The sequence below is a fragment of the Brugia malayi genome (assembly GCF_000002995.4).
Source record: "Brugia malayi strain FR3 genome assembly, contig: Bm_v4_ChrX_scaffold_001, whole genome shotgun sequence".
Lineage (NCBI taxonomy): Eukaryota > Metazoa > Nematoda > Chromadorea > Rhabditida > Onchocercidae > Brugia > Brugia malayi.
Window position 1 is genome coordinate 18828758 of NW_025062479.1, and position 22957 is coordinate 18851714.

General features: G+C 32.8%; 5 protein-coding genes across 5 annotated transcripts; 2 read left to right on the forward strand and 3 right to left on the reverse strand.

The window, feature by feature from the left end:
• Positions 1–406: 406 nt before the first annotated feature.
• Positions 407–3855, forward strand: Bma-erv-46 (Uncharacterized protein; the record flags this gene model as incomplete). The annotated part of the gene is made up of 9 exons (XM_043075349.1): positions 407–494; positions 784–945; positions 1093–1164; positions 1720–1801; positions 2056–2221; positions 2409–2466; positions 2787–2921; positions 3018–3213; positions 3720–3855. 9 exons carry the CDS (start codon positions 407–409, stop codon positions 3853–3855), a joined length of 1095 nt encoding a protein of 364 aa, XP_042931283.1.
• Positions 3856–5085: 1230 nt separating this feature from the next.
• On the reverse strand, positions 5086–6111 carry Bm1324 (Uncharacterized protein; the record flags this gene model as incomplete). The annotated part of the gene is made up of 3 exons (XM_043075350.1): positions 5086–5244; positions 5652–5708; positions 5953–6111. The coding sequence occupies 3 exons, from the start codon at positions 6109–6111 to the stop codon at positions 5086–5088; spliced, it is 375 nt and encodes a 124-aa protein (XP_042931284.1).
• A 1401-nt stretch (positions 6112–7512) lies between these two features.
• Positions 7513–8731, forward strand: Bm3848 (Uncharacterized protein; the record flags this gene model as incomplete). Its single annotated transcript, XM_001898173.2, has 4 exons — positions 7513–7664; positions 7889–7948; positions 8203–8341; positions 8675–8731. The coding sequence occupies 4 exons, from the start codon at positions 7513–7515 to the stop codon at positions 8729–8731; spliced, it is 408 nt and encodes a 135-aa protein (XP_001898208.1).
• A 555-nt stretch (positions 8732–9286) lies between these two features.
• Positions 9287–12976, reverse strand: Bma-stam-1 (Uncharacterized protein; the record flags this gene model as incomplete). Its single annotated transcript, XM_043075351.1, has 8 exons — positions 9287–9412; positions 9604–9729; positions 9856–9984; positions 10215–10440; positions 10767–10927; positions 12138–12296; positions 12477–12649; positions 12844–12976. 8 exons carry the CDS (start codon positions 12974–12976, stop codon positions 9287–9289), a joined length of 1233 nt encoding a protein of 410 aa, XP_042931285.1.
• Positions 12977–18250: 5274 nt separating this feature from the next.
• Bma-nlf-1 (Uncharacterized protein) lies at positions 18251–22560 on the reverse strand (the record flags this gene model as incomplete). The annotated part of the gene is made up of 5 exons (XM_001898175.2): positions 18251–18787; positions 19122–19345; positions 19497–19650; positions 20837–20977; positions 21394–22560. 5 exons carry the CDS (start codon positions 22558–22560, stop codon positions 18251–18253), a joined length of 2223 nt encoding a protein of 740 aa, XP_001898210.2.
• Positions 22561–22957: the final 397 nt, after the last annotated feature.

The window sequence follows — 22957 nt, forward strand, 5'->3', positions numbered from 1 at the left end:
TTAAAAGTTCTGTTTCAGTTTCAATCTGATTAACCCAAACAACCCCTCATCGTTCTTCCGACTATACTTATTATTCGGTTTACTCAGGTTTAACGTGAGATGAAACGCACTATTGCGTGACGCTCCAACTCTAACGGAACACGCTCGTGTAGTGTGAGTCTTTGTTCTGGCTGACGGAAAAGTGGAAAGGAAGATAGGAGATGATGTCACGAGGCGAGGTTCGGTCTAGGAGTATGACACAGTAAGCTTTTTGAGAATGGGAGTCCTTTCTTACAAGTGGGAGCGTTACTCGTGTTGAGTACAGCGACGTATGAGTGTTCATTTAATTTTTTTTGTATTTACCCAGTTGATTCTTTCACTAGTAGCTAATACATTTTTTCCGGAACCAGTTATTCTGTTCAAACATATGTCGTTACTGGAACGCCTCAAAGATTTCGATGCATACACGAAACCGTTGGATGATTTCCGTGTCCGGACCTTTGCTGGTGGAGCTGGTTAGTAGTATGGATAGTATAGGATTATATACAAAAAATTCTACTTGAACTGGTTATAGAACGTATTACATAGCAAATGTCAACACTTTAATTTTACATTTAAGAATTGTTCAAAATCATCAATGTTCCAAAACAGAAGAGAACTGTCTTTCATCAGGTGTTAAGCGGAAATTTGTTAGAAGCATTTGCCATTTTTGATGAGCAAATTTGGATTTTGTCATATTTTTTGTCAAATATTTTAAGTTTTTAGACTTTCCTCGACTGAATTTATAATTTTTTCTTTTTGTAGTTACTCTAGTAAGCAGCGCTGTGATTATATTCATGTTTGTATCAGAAACGCTGTCGTTTCTATCAGTGGATATAGTTGAACAGCTTTATGTAGATTCGACACCTGCCGAACAACGAGTCGATGTTAATTTTGACATCACATTTCCCCGTTTACCTTGTTCTGGTTCGAATTGTTCTCGTTTTAATATTTTCAACCAGTTTTTGGTGTAAATAGTAAAATGAACTCTATAAAATTCTTTAACTCATCTAATACTCTCCTTTCTTTGTTCATAATATATGTATTGCGATATTTTTTCCATATATTTTTTAGTGATAACAATTGATGTAATGGATTTAAGTGGTGATAATCAGGATGATATCAAGGATGATGTATACAAAATAAGTTTGTTGAATGGAAAAGAAGGAAATGGAATCAGACAAGGCTAGTATTTTTCTCATTTTTCATGATAGGATTGTTCGTTTACATTTTGAAACTGTCCTTGACAAAATGAAAGCTGATTAAAATTTTATTCGCGTTTTATGATGCAGATTCTTGAGTTTTTCAATATAACTGAATTTATTAGTTGTCAAGGGATTAGACTTTTTATCTATCTTGAATTTTATCTTGAAACTTTCTTGGAATTATATCTTGAATAACTTGAATTTTATCTATCTGTTCTACATGGCTTGACATAAACACTATTTTGACATTTGTCTTCCATCACTTTTCTATCATTCATGTTGTATTATTGATGTAGTAGTCAATTTTTTTAAGTTTGTAAAACTTCTTTGTTATTGAAACGTAAGCAGCTAAAAGCTAGAACTCAAATTATGCAATTCTGATTTATTTACAGTTGCGGTTCATCATGCGAAGCGCACTGGAATACACTGAATTAATGTATTTTTTATAATACTTAACATTCGGTCGATTAAATATAACGCGTGATAAACTTTTCAGGAGTGAATATTAATACGACCACGGTATCGTCAGTTCCTGCTTCTCAAATTCTGTGTGGTAGTTGTTATGGGGCAAAAGACGGGTATTCCTGTTGTATATTCTTTTTAAGTCTGAGTTAATTAAATTCTTGTTCTGCTGAAGAATAGAAATGTGCACAAGTTAAAAATACTGGAGAAATTAGTCAGTATTATCTCCAGTAGCATCAATATATTTGGTGTTTGTATATCCAATATTAAAATTTTTGTGCACTGGTCATGTTCTAACAGAAAGCGAAACTTTGTATAATTATTTTATGTTCAATTTAATTGCAGTACCTTAGTAATGTTACCTTCGTAGGTGTTGTAATACATGTGAAGAGGTGAAAGAAGCGTATATAAAAAAAGGATGGGAATTAGTCAATATAGAAACTGTTGAGCAATGTAAAAGCGATTTGTGGGTTAAAAAAATGAACGAACATAAAAATGAAGGTTGTCGAGTTTATGGCAAGGTCCAAGTCGCCAAGGTTTGTAATTCCTGTTGGCTGTACTGAAATTTCTTTGAAATAAATGACCTTTTAAATGATCAAATTTAAAAAAAAAAAAAAGATATTGGCGGAGGAAAGCACGAGTAATTACAATTAGACTTAATTCTGAGTAATTGAATTTTAAATTTTTCGGTTTACATAGCTGTTTATCTGCAGTTAGTTCCAGGTTGCTGGTAATTTCCATATTGCACCCGGTGATCCACTCAAAGCCCATCGATCGCATTGTAAAATCATTAAAATTTTGTCTTTCGTTCTCTTAATGATAATGTTTGCTTATTTCTAATGCTTTAAGTGATGGCAAGTAGGGTAAGAATAGCAATAAATTTCCGAAAAGTTTCCGGAAAGTATGGCTACTGGAGAATTGGTTTGACACTTTTGCAATATTTTTGTAATTTTTTGAGAACAGAACTGCTGAGCTTTCTGCTAAGTACATATTGGTATTGCGTGTTTTACTTCTTACAAGAAATATTTACACGTTGAACATTTTGGTGAAGTTACTTTATCATTTTGAGAACATATTTTCTTCATCTTTTTTTTTTTTCAGTTCATGATTTACATTCTCTTTCACCTTCGAAATTCGACACGAGTCATACAGTCAATCATTTATCTTTTGGAAATTCATTTCCAGGCAAGGTTTATCCATTAGACGGAAAATTTTTTGGATCTGCAAAGGACTCAGGTAACTCTGAAATCAGCTTTAAGTTTTGATAACCTTTATCTTTAGTAAGGTATACTCTCGTTAAAGTGGAATAATTCTAGAAATTTGATTCTTTAGGTATAATGTATCAGTATCATCTAAAATTGGTACCAACTTCATATGTTTTTTTGGATTCTACTCGGAATATCTTCAGTCACCTTTTCTCAGTCACTACTTATCAAAAAGATATATCTCAGGGAGCGTCCGGTTTACCTGGTTTTTTCATACAGTATGAATTTTCACCGTTGATGGTCAAATATGAGGAAAGGCGACAGTATGTTGTAACAATTATTTTGAATTAAGATCTGCTTGAAATATTTATGATTTGAGTGCCATTAGTATAAAATTACTGTTGCAATTTCCCAGATTCAAAGGCGGAGAGAATTTAATTGATATTATAATTCTTCGGTAAGATGGATTTTTCTATTGTTACATCCTTATCCGTGATTTGAAGTTGAAGTCAACAACTTAAAATAAGCGATTTCTTTGTATCATCGCCAAGCACAGTGGACACCGTAACATCAAAAACTTTATAGGGAAGTTTGAGTAATTACGGCGATCATGTTCATAGAAATTTAGTTATTTATGAATTCTGTTAGTTCATTTTCTTTCAGATATATTTTGTGCTTACATATTTTTTCTCAAGGTTTATATGTTAGAATTCGTATTAATTCCGAATAGTTGGATACATATATATGTATAAATATATAAAGTTGATCATTCAATTTTAGATACGAAGGAAATCTAAGTTCTTAGTTAGTGAAGGGATTTTTTTTCCAGGAGTCTATCTACATTTCTCGTTTCAATATGTGCTATTATTGGTGGTATCTTCACGGTTGCAAGCTTGATCGATGCATTCATATATCGTTCGGGAAGGATTATTAGCCAAAAAATTATGCTTAATAAATATATATAAGTTTCCTTTGTCTAACAAACAATATTTTGGAAATTTCTGAGATATACTATAGTGAGTATTACAATATCTTTCTTTCTTGAAGAGTGATGCATTTACTGTTTTGAATCTAATTGTTTAACTTCAACCTTTCAGACCATCTGGACTGATACCACAACGGTTTAGAGAAGGAAATGGACTTTCCACTATGTCCTTTCTTCATTATGACTCAAATTATGGAAACAGAAGTATTCAAATTCAATTTTTTTTTTGTCCAAGTGCCTTTAATTTTAATCTTTTTTAAAAATAGTTTGTAATTTTCAAATGAAAACAATAGTATATCTGTGCCTTAACAAAAAAAAAAAAAATGATATCACTATTTATATTTCTTCGAGCTTTGGTTATGTACGTTGATTTTTGCATGCGTTATGTACGGGCAAATGTATGACGCAAATTTAGTCTAACAAACAAATACCACTGTTAACATTTGGTAGTGTTTCACCTCTTTTGCTACATTAGTAAGATGTCTTTGAAACGTTTTTGACTTTTTTCTAGTTATTGATTCTTCCTCAAAATGTTACACTTTTTCCCATTGTATTGTATCATTTATTTCTCCCCGTAACAAATTGCTAGTTGTTGTTTTGCGGGTATCCAGGTATTTAATTCCTGGTTAATTATTTGTTGTCTTTAAGGTGAGATCTATAATATGTCTATTATTATTATTAAAATAAGATATTATATGTTTTGTCTCGCAGGTTGTGCTGTAACATTTGTTTTCTGAAGGGTGCAGAAATTCGAGATGTTCAGAAAATTTTGATGTTTTGCATGCGTTTACTTGTTATGCATATTGATTATATACGCTGTTTACTGAATGGCATGTCTGGCGTGAAAATTTTTTTGGTTAGCAGTCACTTGTCGTATGACCTATAAAAGGTTATGAAAGCGTTCTTTTATGGGGCGTGAGATTCTTCCTCCGCTGTTTTAAATTTTTGATCTATTCCAGTATTCTAGATTTCTTATAAGTCTTGAAGTCATACGTGCAGATAAGGTTTTTTTCGACATTACTGCTCTAACTAAATTTTTTCTAGTTCGCTTGTAGTTCACTTGTACTTGAACTGTACCACTGTTTTTGTTTAGCTTATTAAATCTGCATCTTGTAGTAAGGACCGTACTACCGCTTAATTGGCTGACTGAATGATGAAAATGAGTTAAAGATGCATTTATTGAACAAATTTCTGAAATGAATTTTAGGTTTCATAATTTATCAGTGAACAGTAAATATTCTTCTTCATAACCATTCTGCAGAAATTTCGGGCAAGTGTCAATAAACTGTTTTGTGACATAGTCTTGTCCAATAACTGTATAAATAATTGCTCGGCGTTCCATCGAGTCTTTATCATATTCGCCGACAACCTTTTTTTTCGATGGAAAGTTATTTTCATTTATATTATGTGATATACGAATATCTATCAAGATGAGATTTCGTATACTAATATCTTGAACTATTTCAAGTTTATGCTATTGAATTAAGTTTCCTTACAATTAGTCAACAGCTTTAAAGTATTATCGGCAGTTGTAGGGCATCAAGTTGAATGGTCGGAAAAATTGTTCATATCTCGGCATATGATTTTGAAGGCAACTAATTCCTTATTTATATAGTCCAAATGTTAAATTTCGTGAGAATTCTGAGTTATTACCATTTCTCATGTGTTTATAAATTACAACATTGTAGAGGACACTATTTGAGCTTGAAAAAGTTAAAATAGTCGCAAATAAGGAAAAGCATGTTTTCTTCAAGTTAACTAGCTGAAATATAGTACCTGTTCTATAGAAAGATCACATATTTGTGATAGTGCTACGACACCCACCATCGGAAGCTATAAGCGTATTTGTTATTAAGTTGTGTTTTCATTTTGAATTGGTTTTATCATAAAATAAATCCCTTTATTTTCTTAGTTACTTTAAATTTTAAACTGCTTTCTTGTAACCATATCGCTAAGGTAATCAGCCTAAAAGAGGCATTTGTGGTTGATTGGAAATCTTTACATACTTTTTGTTATTGTATTTTTCCTTCAGTTCTTAAAAGAAGGAAAAAAAACTTGCAGCAGCAAATTTGGCAACTCTCAAAGAAGCTATGAATTTTTCTTCACACAGTGCAATCTCCGCTGTGGCATGTCCGTGTTCTAATAAACAGAGTAGGATGCCGTTGAACACGATAACGAGCGTTAAGCTACCACAGCTGGACATTATCGCACACCAGGTCAGTGTTTCCATATCCATCCTTTTTTGAATTTCCTGTGAAGTCATCAAAGTCCAGAAATCATCTGGACGCAAACTGTCAGTTATGTACAGGAGGGGCCCGATGAAAATATAGGTTTTCTTTGAAAGGACATTTGGACGGTTTCTGATCGTTTGACCTTAGTTTGTTACTCTTCAAATGTCTTCAGTCGGGAAAATTTTCTCAAAGTTTCGGATTTGGTTCTTCGTTTTTTCGTAAATTTAATTCTTGCTAATTCAAAACTTTCTAAATAGAGAACTAGAAGACTAGTCCTTAATTTTTATTTGGTATTTCTTTAAAACTAAACCACAAACTTCTTCCTGTTACGAGAATTTTCAGGACTACAGAAGCCACCACGTCCTTTCAGGTTGAACAAACACGTCACTGAACTGTTGATGTTGCCATATCTCAAACTTATGTTTTACGACGTTTAATTTTATGCAGATTTTGCATATCTTCTTGTGTTGTAATGATGAAGCATTTTTGCCTTGCATCGTTTTTCTCTGGAATATTTGGCTAGAAATTTTCCTACGAATGTCCCTTTGTTTTGCCTCCATATAGCATCGCAGTGTCGAATACATGACTCACCTGTTAAATAAATTGCCTTTATCACTATATTTCGTGTTTTCTGTTTCTGTAAGAATATTCATCGTACACTATCTCTAATTGTTATGAAGCCCATAATCATCGAACGGGTGATTCTAGTTGTTATAAGTTAATAATTAGATTTATTTGTGTAAAATATATTGGCATACGTACATTAAAAGTATATAGGTATTCTGGCTATTGTTAACTGTGTAAAAGGAATGGGAAGGTAATATTTAATATTTATTTTTTAATATTATATTTAATTTGACATAGTTTATGGACACTGTTTAAAGACACTGATTGATCAAAACACACGACTTTAATTTTTTTAGAAGTGTTCTTATTTTCGTTTTTAAATTAGGATGTTTGAAAGAAAAAGTAGAGAAACATTGTGGTACTCCATATATCAGTTGTCAGAATTTAGTCAATAAGGCTTGCATCGTAATCGTTTACGTTTTTTATTATCATCGCTGATTTTTGATGTTATAACCAAATTTGTAGATATCGGTCGTTGATTTCAAGTTGGGATAATTCTAAAATCTTGTAAGTTGTTACGATTCGCTGAATTATTATCGCTGAAGAGGGTAAGTTTAGAAAAGCAAGTTCATTTCACAGTTTATGCTGCTTCCTTTTCTTTTTACACTTTAATATTTGTATGTGTTTTATTACTGCGTCAAAAGCTGATATACATAATTTTTTTGAATTTTGAGGATTCAAACCTCAGTCTTGTGCACAGGTTGTAGGAATAGTAAAGAAGGCCATCACCACTAATCATTGTCGGTTATTGTAGAGCTTATTTTTTAATATGAATAACAATGTCTCGCATGGTGATTGCAATTTTCCTGTTTTTCATGGCGTATCAGCTCTTCACGCAACTGATGGCTACTACTCGATCAATAGGTCAAGCTTTATACTCCGTTGTTTATGTTACTGTTCCAAATTCAACCGTTGCACAACAAATTGCTAGGTACCTTTTTTTTTTTTTTGCTTTTTTAAAGGTTAAGTTCTTGTTTCTACAGAAATAAGAGAAATAATTTCGTCAGTTCAGAGACTGAATAAAATTAATGAAAAACATCCCTACCGTAGGGCATTCAAAAGCGTTCCTCATTGTATGCATTGTTTAATAGCTTATAAATTACATTTCCCATTAGTTCATTTAGCAGTGTCTTTTAATTCGCCATAACGTTTCAGAGAAGTTGTGAAGAGTAAATATGCCGCTTGTGTTAATATCGTGCCAACCATCACTTCAATGTAAGTTCTCATCCTATGGGTACTTGGAGGATTCATTTTGTGCAGAAGAGTCCATATATTTAAAAATCGTTTATGCCCATCTATATCATGTTTATAGCAGCTTTTGACTGATTAATAAATAGACTTACTTTTCACTCGTCGTAAGTCCTGCACTTTATTTTTTTTTCTTCTATTACTTTCTTATTCATTTATTGGAACTTTGAAAATCTGTATTCTTTCCCAACTTGTCAGTCACTCTATTTCTGGAGTTCTAGATATGAATGGGAGGGCACGGTAGAAGAAGATAAAGAATCATTACTTGTCATGAAAACAAAATCAACAGCGCTGGATGCCTTAAAAACGAAAGTACTCAGCATGCACCCGTACAAAGTACCTGAATTTATTGCTTTACCGGTGAGCCTGAATACACTACGTTCCCATTTCATCAGTATATTAAAAATGATCTAAAGCGTTATATCAATCACTGTGAAAGTTTTGCCTTTGAATACGGTCTTGTTCCGTCCATTTTTGCAGTGTCACTTCCCCGAAGAACTCTCTCAAGTTAAGTCTTTTTACTACAAATCTTATGAAAGATAAATCAGAAAGTTCTATTTCGCTCCTTTTTTCCCGAAGTAAGGAAAATCAAATTAATAATGCTGTGGCAATAGATATTGTCTAATCCCAGGTGATCCAGATCAAGTGATCTCTATATTTGGAATCAAATCTGATATGCCATTATATTTTTAGATAGAAAGCGGCAGCGAAAATTATTTGAAGTGGATCGATAAGCAAGTCATTTCATGACCATCAATCAGTGTTGCGGAACACAAAAGAATTCAAGCACTGAAGATACTCAGTGGAAATTTATTCAAATTTAAATACTGTATGTGAAACAAATTGTGCATTAAACTAAATATGAATTTTTTTCCGTAAAGTGAAATCTAATTACTCAGGTGTTTTGCGGAATAATCATAAAGCTTCAAATTCGCCTAGTAGCATATCCAGATCATCACAAATTTCACCACAAAATTTTTTTGATACACCGTACTGCATACTGACATAGAATATATTGCTCTTTGCTCAACATGATACGTGGATTCACAACTACTACTCGTAAAGTAAACATAACCATCACTCAATTAAAGGAAAGTATCAAAGTACTCCGATACAGTGAGACATAATGGCGCAAAGAATTTTAATTTCTTGTCCTTTTTAATGACTGTTTCTTAATTTATCAATGAATTGCTGCGTTCAAAAGTTGCTAGGTTTTCTATTATGTATATAAAAATCTACCTCACCTGTTTCTCTACAAAAATTAGTTAAATATTTGTTTACATGATTTATACATATTTCTTGCATCTACATAGGCATATTTTCCGCTGAAGCAGTGCCCCATTCTGCACTTGGTGGTATTGTCGGTAACAGTGTTATTTCCGGTACCTGATATCTAAATATTGGTTGTGCTGATGGCTGCTGTATCGATACCTGCAACAATCACAGCCTATTTGAAGTAATTTTCAAAACGAAAATGTGCAGGAAAGCACAATATTTGTCAGTTATAAAGTTCATAGGATATATCCTAAATTTCAGTATGAAGTTTAATCCAAATAGGAACTCAAATATCACATCTCACCAAATATCCGTATATGATCTAAATTTAATTATTATACTAAAACCTGGTATTGAGCTTGCTCCACAGCTTGATCATACATTGATAACACATCTCTTATTGCAATGTCCACTTGTGCCAAAGCATTATGTTGCCTGTCAATTTCCGCTAATCGTGCATCAATTAATGAAGCCTGAAATATTCATCAGTAAACTGGATTAAACAGTAAACAAAGCTCACATATGAATGCCAAAATTCAAACAATAAAGTTTAAAATCTAGAACGGAAACAATGCTTGTATGTGCAAACTGAGAAGTACTTGAGCTAAACTTCGCTGTTCCAGATCAGCAAGTTCAGGAGGATCTGGTCTTTCTCCTGTTGGATCGCAGTCTTCGAGTATACGGAGACATTCTTCCAACACCGTTTTGTCAATTCTGGCTACAGAAACCTAAATAAGCCGGAAAACTCGTAATCAAGGCATATTTATATTTCTATGTCCCTTCTGTAGCAATTTATTCAAAAGTCATAAGAGAGATAGGAAATTCTTCATTTCAAAGGCATTTCACTTAATGTCAATAACAGACAGACCACAATTACTTAAATAAAAATTAAAATAGCGATATATAAATGCAACATTGCCACAGCTAAGACTACCTAGCTATGATATAAAAAACTCACAGCTAGAGAAACTGCCTTTTCTTTAGCCAATGGTTCACTTTCTTCAGACAATAAGTCGGATGTCACAAAGCTTGCTGGAAACAGACCTTCTCCACGATGCGACCTACCTCTCCACCAATTCAAATCACTGTCGTCTATAACAGTAATAATATCGCCCGTTGAAAATGTAAGTTCGTTATCTTCAACAGCTTCAAAATCGTACAGTGCTCGTACATCGCGTTCTAATCTGAAATTCATGAAAAAAGTTAGATATTCATAACTGTTATGAAAGCTTGTAATCACTCAGTAAAATAAACCTAGAATGCTAAGAAATGCTACTAGCTCGATTTGATATCAAAAACTACAAATGCATCATTACTGATCCAAATACTCATGTGAGTTATATTCATAGAATAAACCTAGAATGCTAAGAAATGCTACTAGCTCGATCTGATATCAAAAACTACAAATGCATCATTACTGATCCAAATACTCATGTGAGTTATATTCATAGAACAGTAACCATCATCTATTCAGGCATTTTCAAACAGAAACAATAAGCAAGAAATTTACTTTGATGTAGACGAATGTGCAGCTGCGCCTGCTACTGGTGAATAAACAGAGGATACACGATCATTTCGTATCGATGTCTCTTGCAATGATTTTGCTATAGCTAGAACTAACGCTTCTTCTTCCTCTGCGCTTCGCACAGCATTCGAATCAGTGTTTACGGACTGCAAAGGAAGCCTGAATTTTAGTTGGGCGTTACACTGAAGACAAAAATATATAAGTTCATAAAGTAAACAGCATTTTATTTTACATAAAAAATATAGTGTTTAGAATAATTAAAAAAGGAATGACTAGGGAAGTGAATACTTTTAAAGATTTCGTGTTTTAAGAATGCTCGAAAGTTTTTTTTAAAAAAAAAATCAAAGGAATAGCTATTTTAGCTTTGAAAAGTTCTCATCGCTGTGATAGGTAGTTTCAAAGAGTTTTTTTCTGAGCTGAATTATGCCATTATTTGGTCGTAACTGGACCATTACAGCCAAATAATGCAAACGTATAGGAAACTTAAAAAAACATTTTTTTTTTTTTCATATTTGCTCAGTTTTTTCTCGGCGTAAACAGCAAAAACAGTGGCTATAAGAGAGAAAAGATCTTAAAACACTACAAAATAAAACTACTGTTGCAACCATTAGTTCTAAGTGAGGTCAACCCCAACTTTTGGAATTTTAAAACTGGAATATTTTTTCCATACCTTCTTTTTGAACACTAATTATACTATGAATATTAATTGGAATTTTTGTTATTAAAAGAGTTCGAGACTAAAATCCCCTGCTAATTTAAGTAAAAATCTAAAACATTCTTCAAAAGATTTTATTCTTTTCGAGACTGAAATTTTATGAATTTATGGCAACTGAAAATCAAAAAGCTCACCCTGGCTACAGCAAGTTGGTAATCATTTCACTTTTTTCAACTTTTTTTAAACAAAAACCGTATTACCTTTTTAATCCAAGCTAAAGAATGCCCAACAAATAATTTATATAACAAATTTTATTCGCAATAAACTAAAAAGAGTCAGCTAAACGCAAGGTAAACTGAATTCAAAGTATATATGATTGGCTTTTCGCTGATTACGTGCCCAAAAACACGAAATCCCGCCTAAATCATTCTCTCAAACGAAAATGATATCTCCAATAGGTTTTTAATGATATATGGAGTTAATACAGGCAAGACAAACACTTCTTTTTTATGGAGATTTTTGAAAGCTCACCACTTGAAATAATTCCAACACGGTATCTCAGTTTAGAAAAGAACATTTATTATTAACAACGTCACTACGGCTATTTACTTTGATTCGTAAGTAAAAAAAAACTTTTTGATGATCCGAATCACTCATACAGTAATAACCAGCAGCTAAAAATCAATAATTAAATAACATACACAGGATTTGGATGAAGTGTCCGTTTCGAATGAATATCCTTCTGCGAGAAGATTTTTGTAAAGAGTTTTAATCAAACCTAATGACGCATCTTGTTTACATTCATTTTCTGACCATTTCTTTATGATCGAACGTGTTTTTTCACTAATTGAACGATTACTCTGCAAGCATTAAAAACCTGTACAATGATGTAAGGTTTGTCTCCATATTATTCACGAATATTGACACTTCTTAAGAAACGTTTTTTACAAGCAGAAATGAAACAATCTGCAGCGAACTCGATGACATGGTAGTGATACATATCAACTTTATCTCATGTCTATGAAATGTTTCCAACTAACATGTGTAGCTTTGAAATTTAATTCTTGCGAGAATTCGCGCGACGAAACTTCACGCCTGAATGCGACTCCACAGTTACTCCACAAAGAATCCAACAAAGACAACGCTAGCAAAACAACATGTGGATCACGATGATTTAATCTTTTCTTCACGGACAGTAAACACAATTTGGCTCCTAAAACCATCTGTTGTTTACTTGCAGTCCACAAATTTGGATAAGCTATAATACGCTATAAGATGCAGAGATATCCTACGGGAAAGTCTGGTACAAAAGGATTACGTATCTGCCAATTTTTAAAAAGCTTATCATAACTAGCCTAATAACTGTGGCATAATTGGGAACTTCAAGTAACGAATGTGAATGAACACCTTTATTTTGATCAGCAATAACTCGATCACATATGTCAAGAATCAATGTCCAATTCTCGGTGGTGCAAGTTTCAGCAGTGACCTTCTCAACGGTCTCATCGTAAGGTGATGGTGCTTCGCCAAAAATTGGCATTGCAAGGCCTAAAAATAAGTGACATCAAGTTTTCGGCTAAATTGATACAACTGTTGTCGGAAAATGGTGGGAAAAAGTCAACTGTCGAAAAAACTAAAATAAATGTTCAAACTAGGAAAGCAAAATAGTCAGCATCGTTTCTGTTGCATAAGCATCGTATAATTTGAATAGGCAGTTAATGGATAACTTCAGCTGGCATTACTGCTATCATAACAAATTCTTTAATGAAAATAATTAGCTTTAAGCTGCTGGAAAATCCTCGCAAAAAGCTGCTTACTAGTGAGAGAGTACTGACTATGCAGATTATACGAGTCACAAATGGTCATTTTCAATGATTCAGTTTGGATGCTTTGATATGTGCAGAGATTCTGCTCAATGAGTTCCCGAGATTCGAGCAGAACAAAACTTAATATATATTAGACAACTAGCATACATAATAATAAATTACTTTTGCATGGTGCAATAATTTGAAAAAACTGTTATTGATCTTAGACCTGAAATTGTATCACGCGATGCTCGGACAAGTCTCTGGGCTCTTGCGGCCACGAGTTGCGATTTCATGGTTTATTAAAGTAGGTAGACCCTTCCTACCACGGTTAGTTATACGGAAATGAAGCCAGTCCCAGACAACAACGCCTATTTACACAAGGAAAAACATTATCATGGCGCGTAAAGTTCGGACAATCATTGCGTGCAAAAATCGGACATCTAGATGAAACTATGAAAGTGGCAGAGGGTTCGAATTCAGGGAGAGGAATGGAGTTTTAAAGTGTCGTTAACTCTTGATTCTTAAGACATTGAAGTAATTGTCTTTCCTTAAAAGATTACAAAGAAGGGCGGTTAAATTTGACCGTTAAGTATTTGCTTTGCAAATTCAACTTTTGATCATATACTACTTCTCATGAAAATAAATAACAAGCATTTCTGATAATTCTGCTTTCATTTCAAATTTTTGGTAACAATTTAAAAATCAAAAAAAAAAAAAATGAAAAAAAATGAAAAAATTAAAGCAAATTCTTTGCAACGTTGAATTGGATGCAGTTAAATAACAAGCACATTTTAAAACGAACAGTATTCCTTCCTTAGTAATAATTCGCTTGCGAACTGATTGCTGTCTACACATAAATAATTTTTTACGTAATAACAGATCGAAATTTGTAATATTGAAATTTAACAACTTCAGACTGTCAACGAAAAACAAATGTTAGCGGTTTGGGTAGATAACATCAATAATGAATCAAAGCTTTCTCTTTCTTTTTTCCCCTCTGATACTCTTTTTCAAATTCAAAATTTTTTAAAATTTGAGATTGTAAAACCACCACAACGAATGGGGTGTAAATAGGAAATTATTATAACTGTATAAATAATAATTAATTATATAAATAATCATTAACAATCATTACTAAATTTTAAATTAGAGGGTGTTATCTTAAGATGAGGAGATTGATCTTAGATCAAGATAATTTAACACTGTAGGATTATCGGTAATAAAGTCTGTAGTATCATGAAATTTTAGTATCGCGAAACCTAAAAGATTACAAATAAAAACATAAATGAAAGTAAAAAATATTAGGGTAAGAAATATGATCGATGAACCCACACAAATGATCTCTTCGGTTTGTAATCTTCTCGATTTGTACTTCAATCTTTATAAATTTTGTTGTACTGTTGCTTCTGTTAATAAAGGAAATATTATATTCCTGTGTTGCTCTCCATATATATTAAACAATCTCCCCGAAATCAGAAACCTTTTTCAAATAGTACTTTTTTTCCACTATACGCAGTGTTAAAAATTTCGTGATATAAGACCTGCTAGACAGGGTCTATTTTTCTAGATCTACTTTTTTTCTAGTTTAGCAGGGTCTATTTTTTTTTTTTTTTTCTAGTCTTTTTTGCTTTTTAAGTACATTTATCATTTATACATTTTGAATATTATGTGACAAAAGCAATAATAGTAACCTTTAAAGAGAGATTGTGACTTCAATTTTTGAGATATACATAGATTAATAAATATAATTGTCGTCCCTGTAGCACTTCTTCCTATACCTAGCATTTACATAAGTTGGATATTGTCAGCAAAACCGAAATTTGACAAATTATCGGAACAAAACTGTATTAAATCCAAAGGGCTAAAGATTGTTTTCACTGAATTTGTTTTCACTGAAGATTCTTTAGACAAATATAAAACTGCTTCAAAATTGCACATTGTGTAAGCAATCATTTATTTACCGCTAATCCTCTAGCTGAGCTCACCTTTGTCTGGAATATTATAATTAAAACAGAGAATATTTGTACTATTTAATGTTGAAAATGTTATTATTTCAGACTAAATCTATATGCAATTTGGAAGTGTTGTAGAGGTTTTCTAATTTTCTATGAATAACTGACATAATGTTAAACTTAACTTTCACTAATTATGCGCTTATTGCAAGCCAACCCTCACTTTGTAAGGACTTAAACTCTTTGTCAATTTTTGTAATTCAACTCGTCTCCCGCTACACCGAAATAATCTTTGACCCACAGCCAATCCCAACTAAAATTTTCTATTACAAATTGTTTGTAATATAATTTGATAGTAAACAATTATTCTTATAATGTCGAGCAACAAAGTTCTCTTTTCGACTATTCGAACCTCAAGACTAACCAAATATTTCAATTCTTTGATATAGCTGCACCACGGAAGGACAAGCAGTAAAATTAATAAAATTAAAAGAAATAAAACAAAAAAATTATTACTGAATTCTGCTGAAGCTTTTAGGCTGACGACATACTCAATAATACAAAATAAATCAGTATGCATCCTATGTGTGGAACATTTTTTGAAAATACAGAAAAGTTATTTTTTTATGTATAGTAATCAAAAAACAGAACAGTAGGATGACAAGATCCATCTAGAAAGATCTCTTCACCATTGTTTTACTTTCCTCTACCCATAAATATCCTTAATTGACATTTTGCTACATTTTAAATATCACTGAATCATATCCAGTTAGATAAATTCTGTATCTGTATATATTTGTGTCATCATGCCAAAGACAAACCTCTTACATTAATAGACCAGTCCATTGGTTCCATTCAAATTTTATCTCTTACTACTTTTTTTTTATGAAGCTTTCTTCTTTTGTTATTTTCACATTCTTACCAAATTCTTCACTCCATTTATTTATTTCTAATCAGTTGAATTCACATACCTCCACTGTTGTTATAACATTGCTTTGATTAAAAATTTAATGAATACATTACTTAAATAGAACAATAAAAACTTAATCATGCTAATTTGAAAATATTTTCTTTCAAATCCATGGATCTACCAAGCGATTCTAATTCTAATTGATTTTAAAAATTTACTGCAACTCATCTGATAAATATGAATTGCATTAGTAGCTTTTTATGGCACAACTGAAATAATTTTATAATGGTGTCATAACGAAATCTGGTTAAAGCAATAAAAAAAGTAATAATAAGTCGTTCTCATTTTACAATGATGACACTAATTTGCATTATTTGGAATTTGTAAAGACTTCCCATAGAAACAAAATCCGCCTTTATTTATTCTTCTGTTTTCAAACCACACAAAAAAGACTTCATAAAGTTATTCGAAACAAAAAACTTTTATTATCGATGTTTACACTTATCTAGGTTCTTTCCTTCACTAAAAATATTATAAAATGACCCATTCATGAAAACATACAGTCAAATGAATTTAAACACACTGAATGATTATGAGGAAAATTGTGCTGATATCGCCATTTTTGCTTTTGATTTTTTTTTTCTTTCATTTATAGCTCCAAAGAAAATAGCCAAATGATTAAACGATAAAGAAAATGATATTTAATACGTTTATTAAAATCATCAATTGTTACTGAATCAATGAAATGGAAAAAACAAGAAGCTAGAAGCATTCATCAAATATGCAGGAACAAAACAGCAATAAGTGACTAAACCATTATTTTTTTTTTCGAATTTCGAAAAGATAAATTTGCATTTTGTACAGGTAACATATTCAGTGCTGCATAATTACTGATGAGCTTTGAACAACTCATAACAAAAATTTTCTGAAATTAAAATATGATGCCCTTCATAGATTCTGGTGGCAAATGTGTTCGTTTTCATTGAATGTTATATTAATATTGAAGATTATATAATATATTCATACGTGGTTGGATACTGAAATTAAAACTGTATTGCAACAAATCTGCAAAAGGTTTTCTTACGGATAATTTTTCGATGAGTTTTGCATGTTATTACTACCATTCGTCGATTTCCTCAAAATACAATCAAAATGTCCCAGAATGTTTCCTTCACTTGAAAATCTAATTTCAGTATCCAGCTAAGGAATAAGTAAAGATTTTGAACCATTTTTTTTCACACAGTTTGCGCCTCCTGCATCTAATGCTTTGTACAACTTGTTTGTATCGCAGTATAATGCCCAACTGACTAAATTTTATTATAATAGACCGCTCTTAGCAGCAGCTACAAGAAAAATCTTTAAAAGCTGTAAAAAATTGCTTCGCTCCTACAATCAGTGCTGCAAATTCTTGTAGTAACAACAACTAAGAAAGATTGTATGTTCTCTCTTAAACTAAATCTTCAATTATATGAACATCGATGGAGTGTAAGTTAATAACGGAAAGGTGGAAAATTAGTGCTTGAAGGTATAATAAAGGCACCTTTTAAAAATCATTATTTGGCTGATAGCGAATAGAATAAGACTTGAGCTTGAAGCTTCCAAATTTAATTAGACTCTGGTAATTTGATTATCATTTTGTGGACTTGGAACAATTTATTAGATGCTAATGACCCAAAAAAAAAGAAAATTAATTTTGCAAAAAAGTTCAGGAACAAATTCCAAGGCAGTTTATTAAAGGAAGAGAAGAAAAACCAAGTTTTCATAACTGGTATTACTAATTCGATTTTCGCAAGTTCAAAATGTTTCTTGTCCAAAAAATTTGTTAACATATTAAGTAAAAGCTATCTTTACTGCATGATCAAAAAGGCAACAAAATAAGTCTTTTTTTCTTTTTTTTTTTTTTTTTTTTTTTTTTTGAATAGAGACTTCTGCGGTAGAATAATGTGTTGAAATACCTCTTTTACAGTAAAAATTCAGTCTCTATCCATTACTGAGTCAACTGAATGTTAAATTATCATTTTGCTCACATAACGGTGACATGAATAACACTTTAAAGTAAGAAAAAAATTGCTGGTTTGTTTCCTACTTTAAAATAATTGAAAATCCATGATGTTTAAAAAAAAAAAAAAAAACATTTAAAAAACCTATAGTAATGGCGGCCTTCTGAGCAATAACAAAGAAGAAAACAAGGTATGCAAGGTATAAATGAAAATTCCTGAACAAATGCTCCACTTCGTCCCTCTCCAGTCGACACCAGAACTAATAATGGTAGTAGGTGTGCTGGAACCGATAGTAACAGGAGCAGTAGTAGGAGTAAAATTATTAGTAGCAACAGTAGCTACAGTTTTTGCATTAAACTGTGAACGTCGTGCTCGATGTTTCGTCCACCACTCGGAAACATATCCAACAGGATCAGTGAAGGTTTCCTGAATGGCACTATCTTGTCGGTGAGGTACAGCTCCAGTTGAATCTGGCGATCGCATAAAATTAGCAATACCAATTACGTAACTTGACAAGGAAACATCATCCAACTTGAAATTAGGCAAATTTTCTCCTACCGCTGAAGCACTGGTAGTTGAACTTCGACGCGTTACACGGTGTCCTTCTATTTCGTCCTTCAAACTGCCACAGAAATAATGCCTGACCATACAATGCTGATGAGATGGGAAAAAATCCTCTTCCTGCAAAATGAAAAATTCTGTAATGCATAAAAGTATTTCCATACAAATGTGCAGTATTAATAACAGTATAGTAAGTTTCAGCAAAATTTCACAACTTTCGAGTAATTCCATTAAAGACTAATAATTTTTTGACAAAGCTTACTATAAATGCTATAAACTTGCATTTTTTTTAACTCAAAAATAATGCTATCACTGCATTGGTCGTGCAAACGAAATATCGACCTTACAATTGATTTTCAATCCGCAGAGATTCTAACTTCTAATAACTAGAGATTTTTATAATTGACAGTCTAGGGATTGATTGAAAACAAATTGAATCTACAGGATGGTTAACCTCATCACTGGTCATAAGGATAGTGTTCGAATAGCTATTAGGCCGATTTTGCTGAGCAGTTCGAGTGACATCGACTAGATTGTAAAATTCTTCTAGATCACAGGGATGAAGACATGCGCACTTGGATGCTACCACTGATTTCTTCTTTGAAAATGAACTTGTAAGAGTTGTCGACTTCACTAGATCAGGATCTCGAGGAACACCAACTGATGGTATGTGTAGATCTGTGAACGTCATTCTTGTTATACTATACCTATTGTACTATTTAAAGTAGAGGAAAAAAAAAAACATATTTCCATTTATTGCTTAGGAATTCAGAAGGAATGTAATATACTGAGAGTTTAGCACTAATAAATTTGATTGTTAAAGTACAACCTCTACACTGGAAACTTGGATGACCCGCGTAATCAACCACTTTACTGGTAGCAAGATGAGGACAAGCTAATTGAACATAGTAGCACCAATTTATACATGGCGGAACGGACCACAAATTCAATAAATTTACCACTAACCATTTCCTGTACCAAATCTGAAACAAAAATGAAATATGAAAGTAACAGATGAATCTTTTTCTCAAACTTTTAATAATTAAGCTTGATTAGTAGTTACTCTTATTTTTTGAACACAAGTAATGCAACTAAAGTTCGGAGAAATTCATGACAACTGCTGTGTTTTGAAGTCGAACAAGTAAGATACCAAAGGAAATACATGGCGAAAATGTGGACTGATAATTTCAAGGCTTATTATGATTTTTTCTTAACATGAACACCAAAGCTGCTCATTAATTAGTAATAATTTTCTAGAATTATTGTAATGTTTCAGTTTGTTTATGCTGTTCAGTAGATCGTAAGCTGCCATTCTCCTGATTTCACCCTCATTATACTGAAGTCAATAAATTTGATGGAACAGCACTGTTCTCTTCCCCAGTGTTCCCAGTCCTCTCTTGAATTCAGTGTTTAGAAAAAAGTTAAAACTTAGGGCTTGAATTCATATAGCAACAGAACAGAACGAGAAGATGAATGAAAGAAAATTTCGAAAACTTTTTTAGCAACTTAGCATAAATAGAAAACAAAATATGGGAAATACAAAAAATAAAATTAAGGGTGAAAAAAGTGAAACACACACTGTTATTCCTTTTATAAGTACGCGTATTAAATTCCAAGGAATAACAAATGAATTCGTATCATTAGAAAGAATTTTGTGGGTAAAAAAGGATATGGGAAATTCCCACCAAACCCAGCATCTTTGCTCAAACGTGTAAGATTGCAGAAATGTTTTTGGATTGCACAAGAATGTGGTTTCTCACATTCGGAGGGACTAGAGGTGACAACGCATCTCTTTGTCCCTTCCTCGAGAATTCTGAATGCGCAATGAAATTATAATATAGATATATGTATTCAGATTAAGTGGACAACTTGATATAAAAGTTTTGAAGGAAATGCAGATTTTGTGAGAATTACTACGACTAGTTACCGATCAATTTTCATTTTTGTTTACAGCTTTTTTCATGGAGTATACGATGAGCACAGAGGTCTTTGAATTTAGCAAGATACAGTGTTCGCAAAATGTTTGTCAAATAGTGAATTATGGTTCCACCGCTCTTTATTTAAACCGGCAAATCATTATTTATATGAGAATTCTCTCTCGTATGATTTAGTGGAATGAAAAAATCATTAAATGGCAGTTTATTCTCAAAAAAATGATAAAACATTAACCTTGCAATCAGTACAGGAGCCATTGGGTGAAAAAGGCCTTGTTGCGCTAGCAGTATCTACAGCCAACATACAATCAAATCGGTGTAACGTAAGGTTAAAGTTTTCGTACGCTTTATCCACTTTCTTTAAACCTCGATCAATCTGAAGAAAAAACGAAATGGACAAAGGCATAATGTATCAACTTCTCCCTTTCTTTTCTTCTTTGTTTTTCCAAAACTTTCCAAGTAATTTTTGATGATTAAAACGAAAAACGATGCAAAACCCTCACTTCCCTACAAAACGGGAAAGAAAGGACCAAAAGTATATGACTTTTCGGAGTGAATATTGATTAGCAGAAGTTATTTCTACACTGAAAACACTAGTTGATCAATTTGACTGAATTCCGAATTTTAGTCATCAGAACAAAAACACGGTAGAAATTTATTTTTTGTAAAAATTTTAGGACATTTGCATCAAACATTAATTAAAATAATGCAAATAAAATAATTTCGGACAAGTTTCTATAAATTTCCAAAACTTCCATACGAAGTTTTAGAGCACGAAAAAAATTACTAAACCTTTTGAAAGCAAGAAAGGCACTGTTGGGCACCTGCTGGAGCTAAAATACAATCCTGTCCTTCTACATTTGCACGAAGAAATTTTGCTCGCATTCGTAGATCCGCTTCATCATTGACATATCCCGGCGTAAGCCGGAATAACTGCGCCGCTTTGATGTTATTTTCCTCTAAACAATCGCGATTGAAGATGGAAATTTTACGAAGAAACTGATACCGTGCCCATGGTGCTAGCTTGCACAAATCAAGAGGTGCCATTGAAGACCAAATGTAACAAACAGAATCTAGTGACAATCCTAGTCGTACAGAAGTGGAGCGAGAATGCCTCAGGAATGGATTCAGGCGGGTAGATATTAAATTATCAGTAGTGGTGGCACTGGTGCTTATGGATGCTGTATACTTCAATGATTGCTGCAGGAGATCTGGAATATCATTTTCTGTATGCTTCATGTCATTTAGAAATGATTCACTGATGGCTGCACGCACACACAATCCCGTTGCTGCAAAACAAGCTAACAACGAAAATGCATGCCAATAAATAAACAGTTTTAAATTTGCATATAAAATGCAGCGGCTTCGTTGCTGATAACGATAATGATGAATGGTGGGATTTTGGGAGCGAATGGATGATGATAATGAAGATGAGGCAGTGTTGTATTGTTGCGTGGAAGTACACCTGAGGTCACGATATGACTGGTAAACGATTCTCTCTCTGCTGAAACAACAACTTTCCTCTTCTTCTCTTGCTGATGAGTTATTCCCATGAGATCTCGAGGTCAATAATAACCTTTCATTGCTTAAAAGTAAATATTTACCCGATTGTGAATAATTATCAAACTCTACTATAGCACTGCTTATTTGTGAATCACTTCCACTGTGCAGCTTTTTGATGGTTTGTTGTTGTTCGTGGTACCAATGATACCTTTTGCTCCAATTTACTCGTCTTTGTTCGTTTGAGCAGAAGCGGGTGCTGTCAGCAGGAGAATCGCTTAGCAATTTCGTCCAGCAGATGCAGGTGTCCTTGTCTGTATTGCATGATGGTACTGCACAAGCAGCACTTGTGACACTTTTTACATCAGTTGTTACAATACTCTCAGCATCAACATTAGCAGAAGTTGAAGTAACTTCGATTGCAGTACCTCGTCGCCTCTTTTCTTTGCTGGCATGCATTGTCGTGGCGCGCTTGCGCGCGCCTATACATATTATCGCATTTAAACAATTAGTGACGTAGCCGCTAAATTTGCGAACGTTGATGCAGCTAAGCTGGCTGATGTGGATTGTTGAATAAAGACAAGCAACTCCGACAATTGGTTTCGAACGGTTTTAGCAATCGTTATCAGGATATTCCCTTTGCGAAGATTTTCTATTGGGATGGTCGGCGTGCAGCGTAGTGCTATGAATTCAATAATTTTGATGCAAATTTGTAAAACTTAAAGTATAAAAATCTAAAACAGTAGTGTTTTGTGAATAAGTTTTGTAAGTAGGATATTAGAGCGAAGTATTAAGGAATTTATATGAATCAAATAAGAAAATGAAGTGGAAATCCAATAATCAGTTATGTACTGTT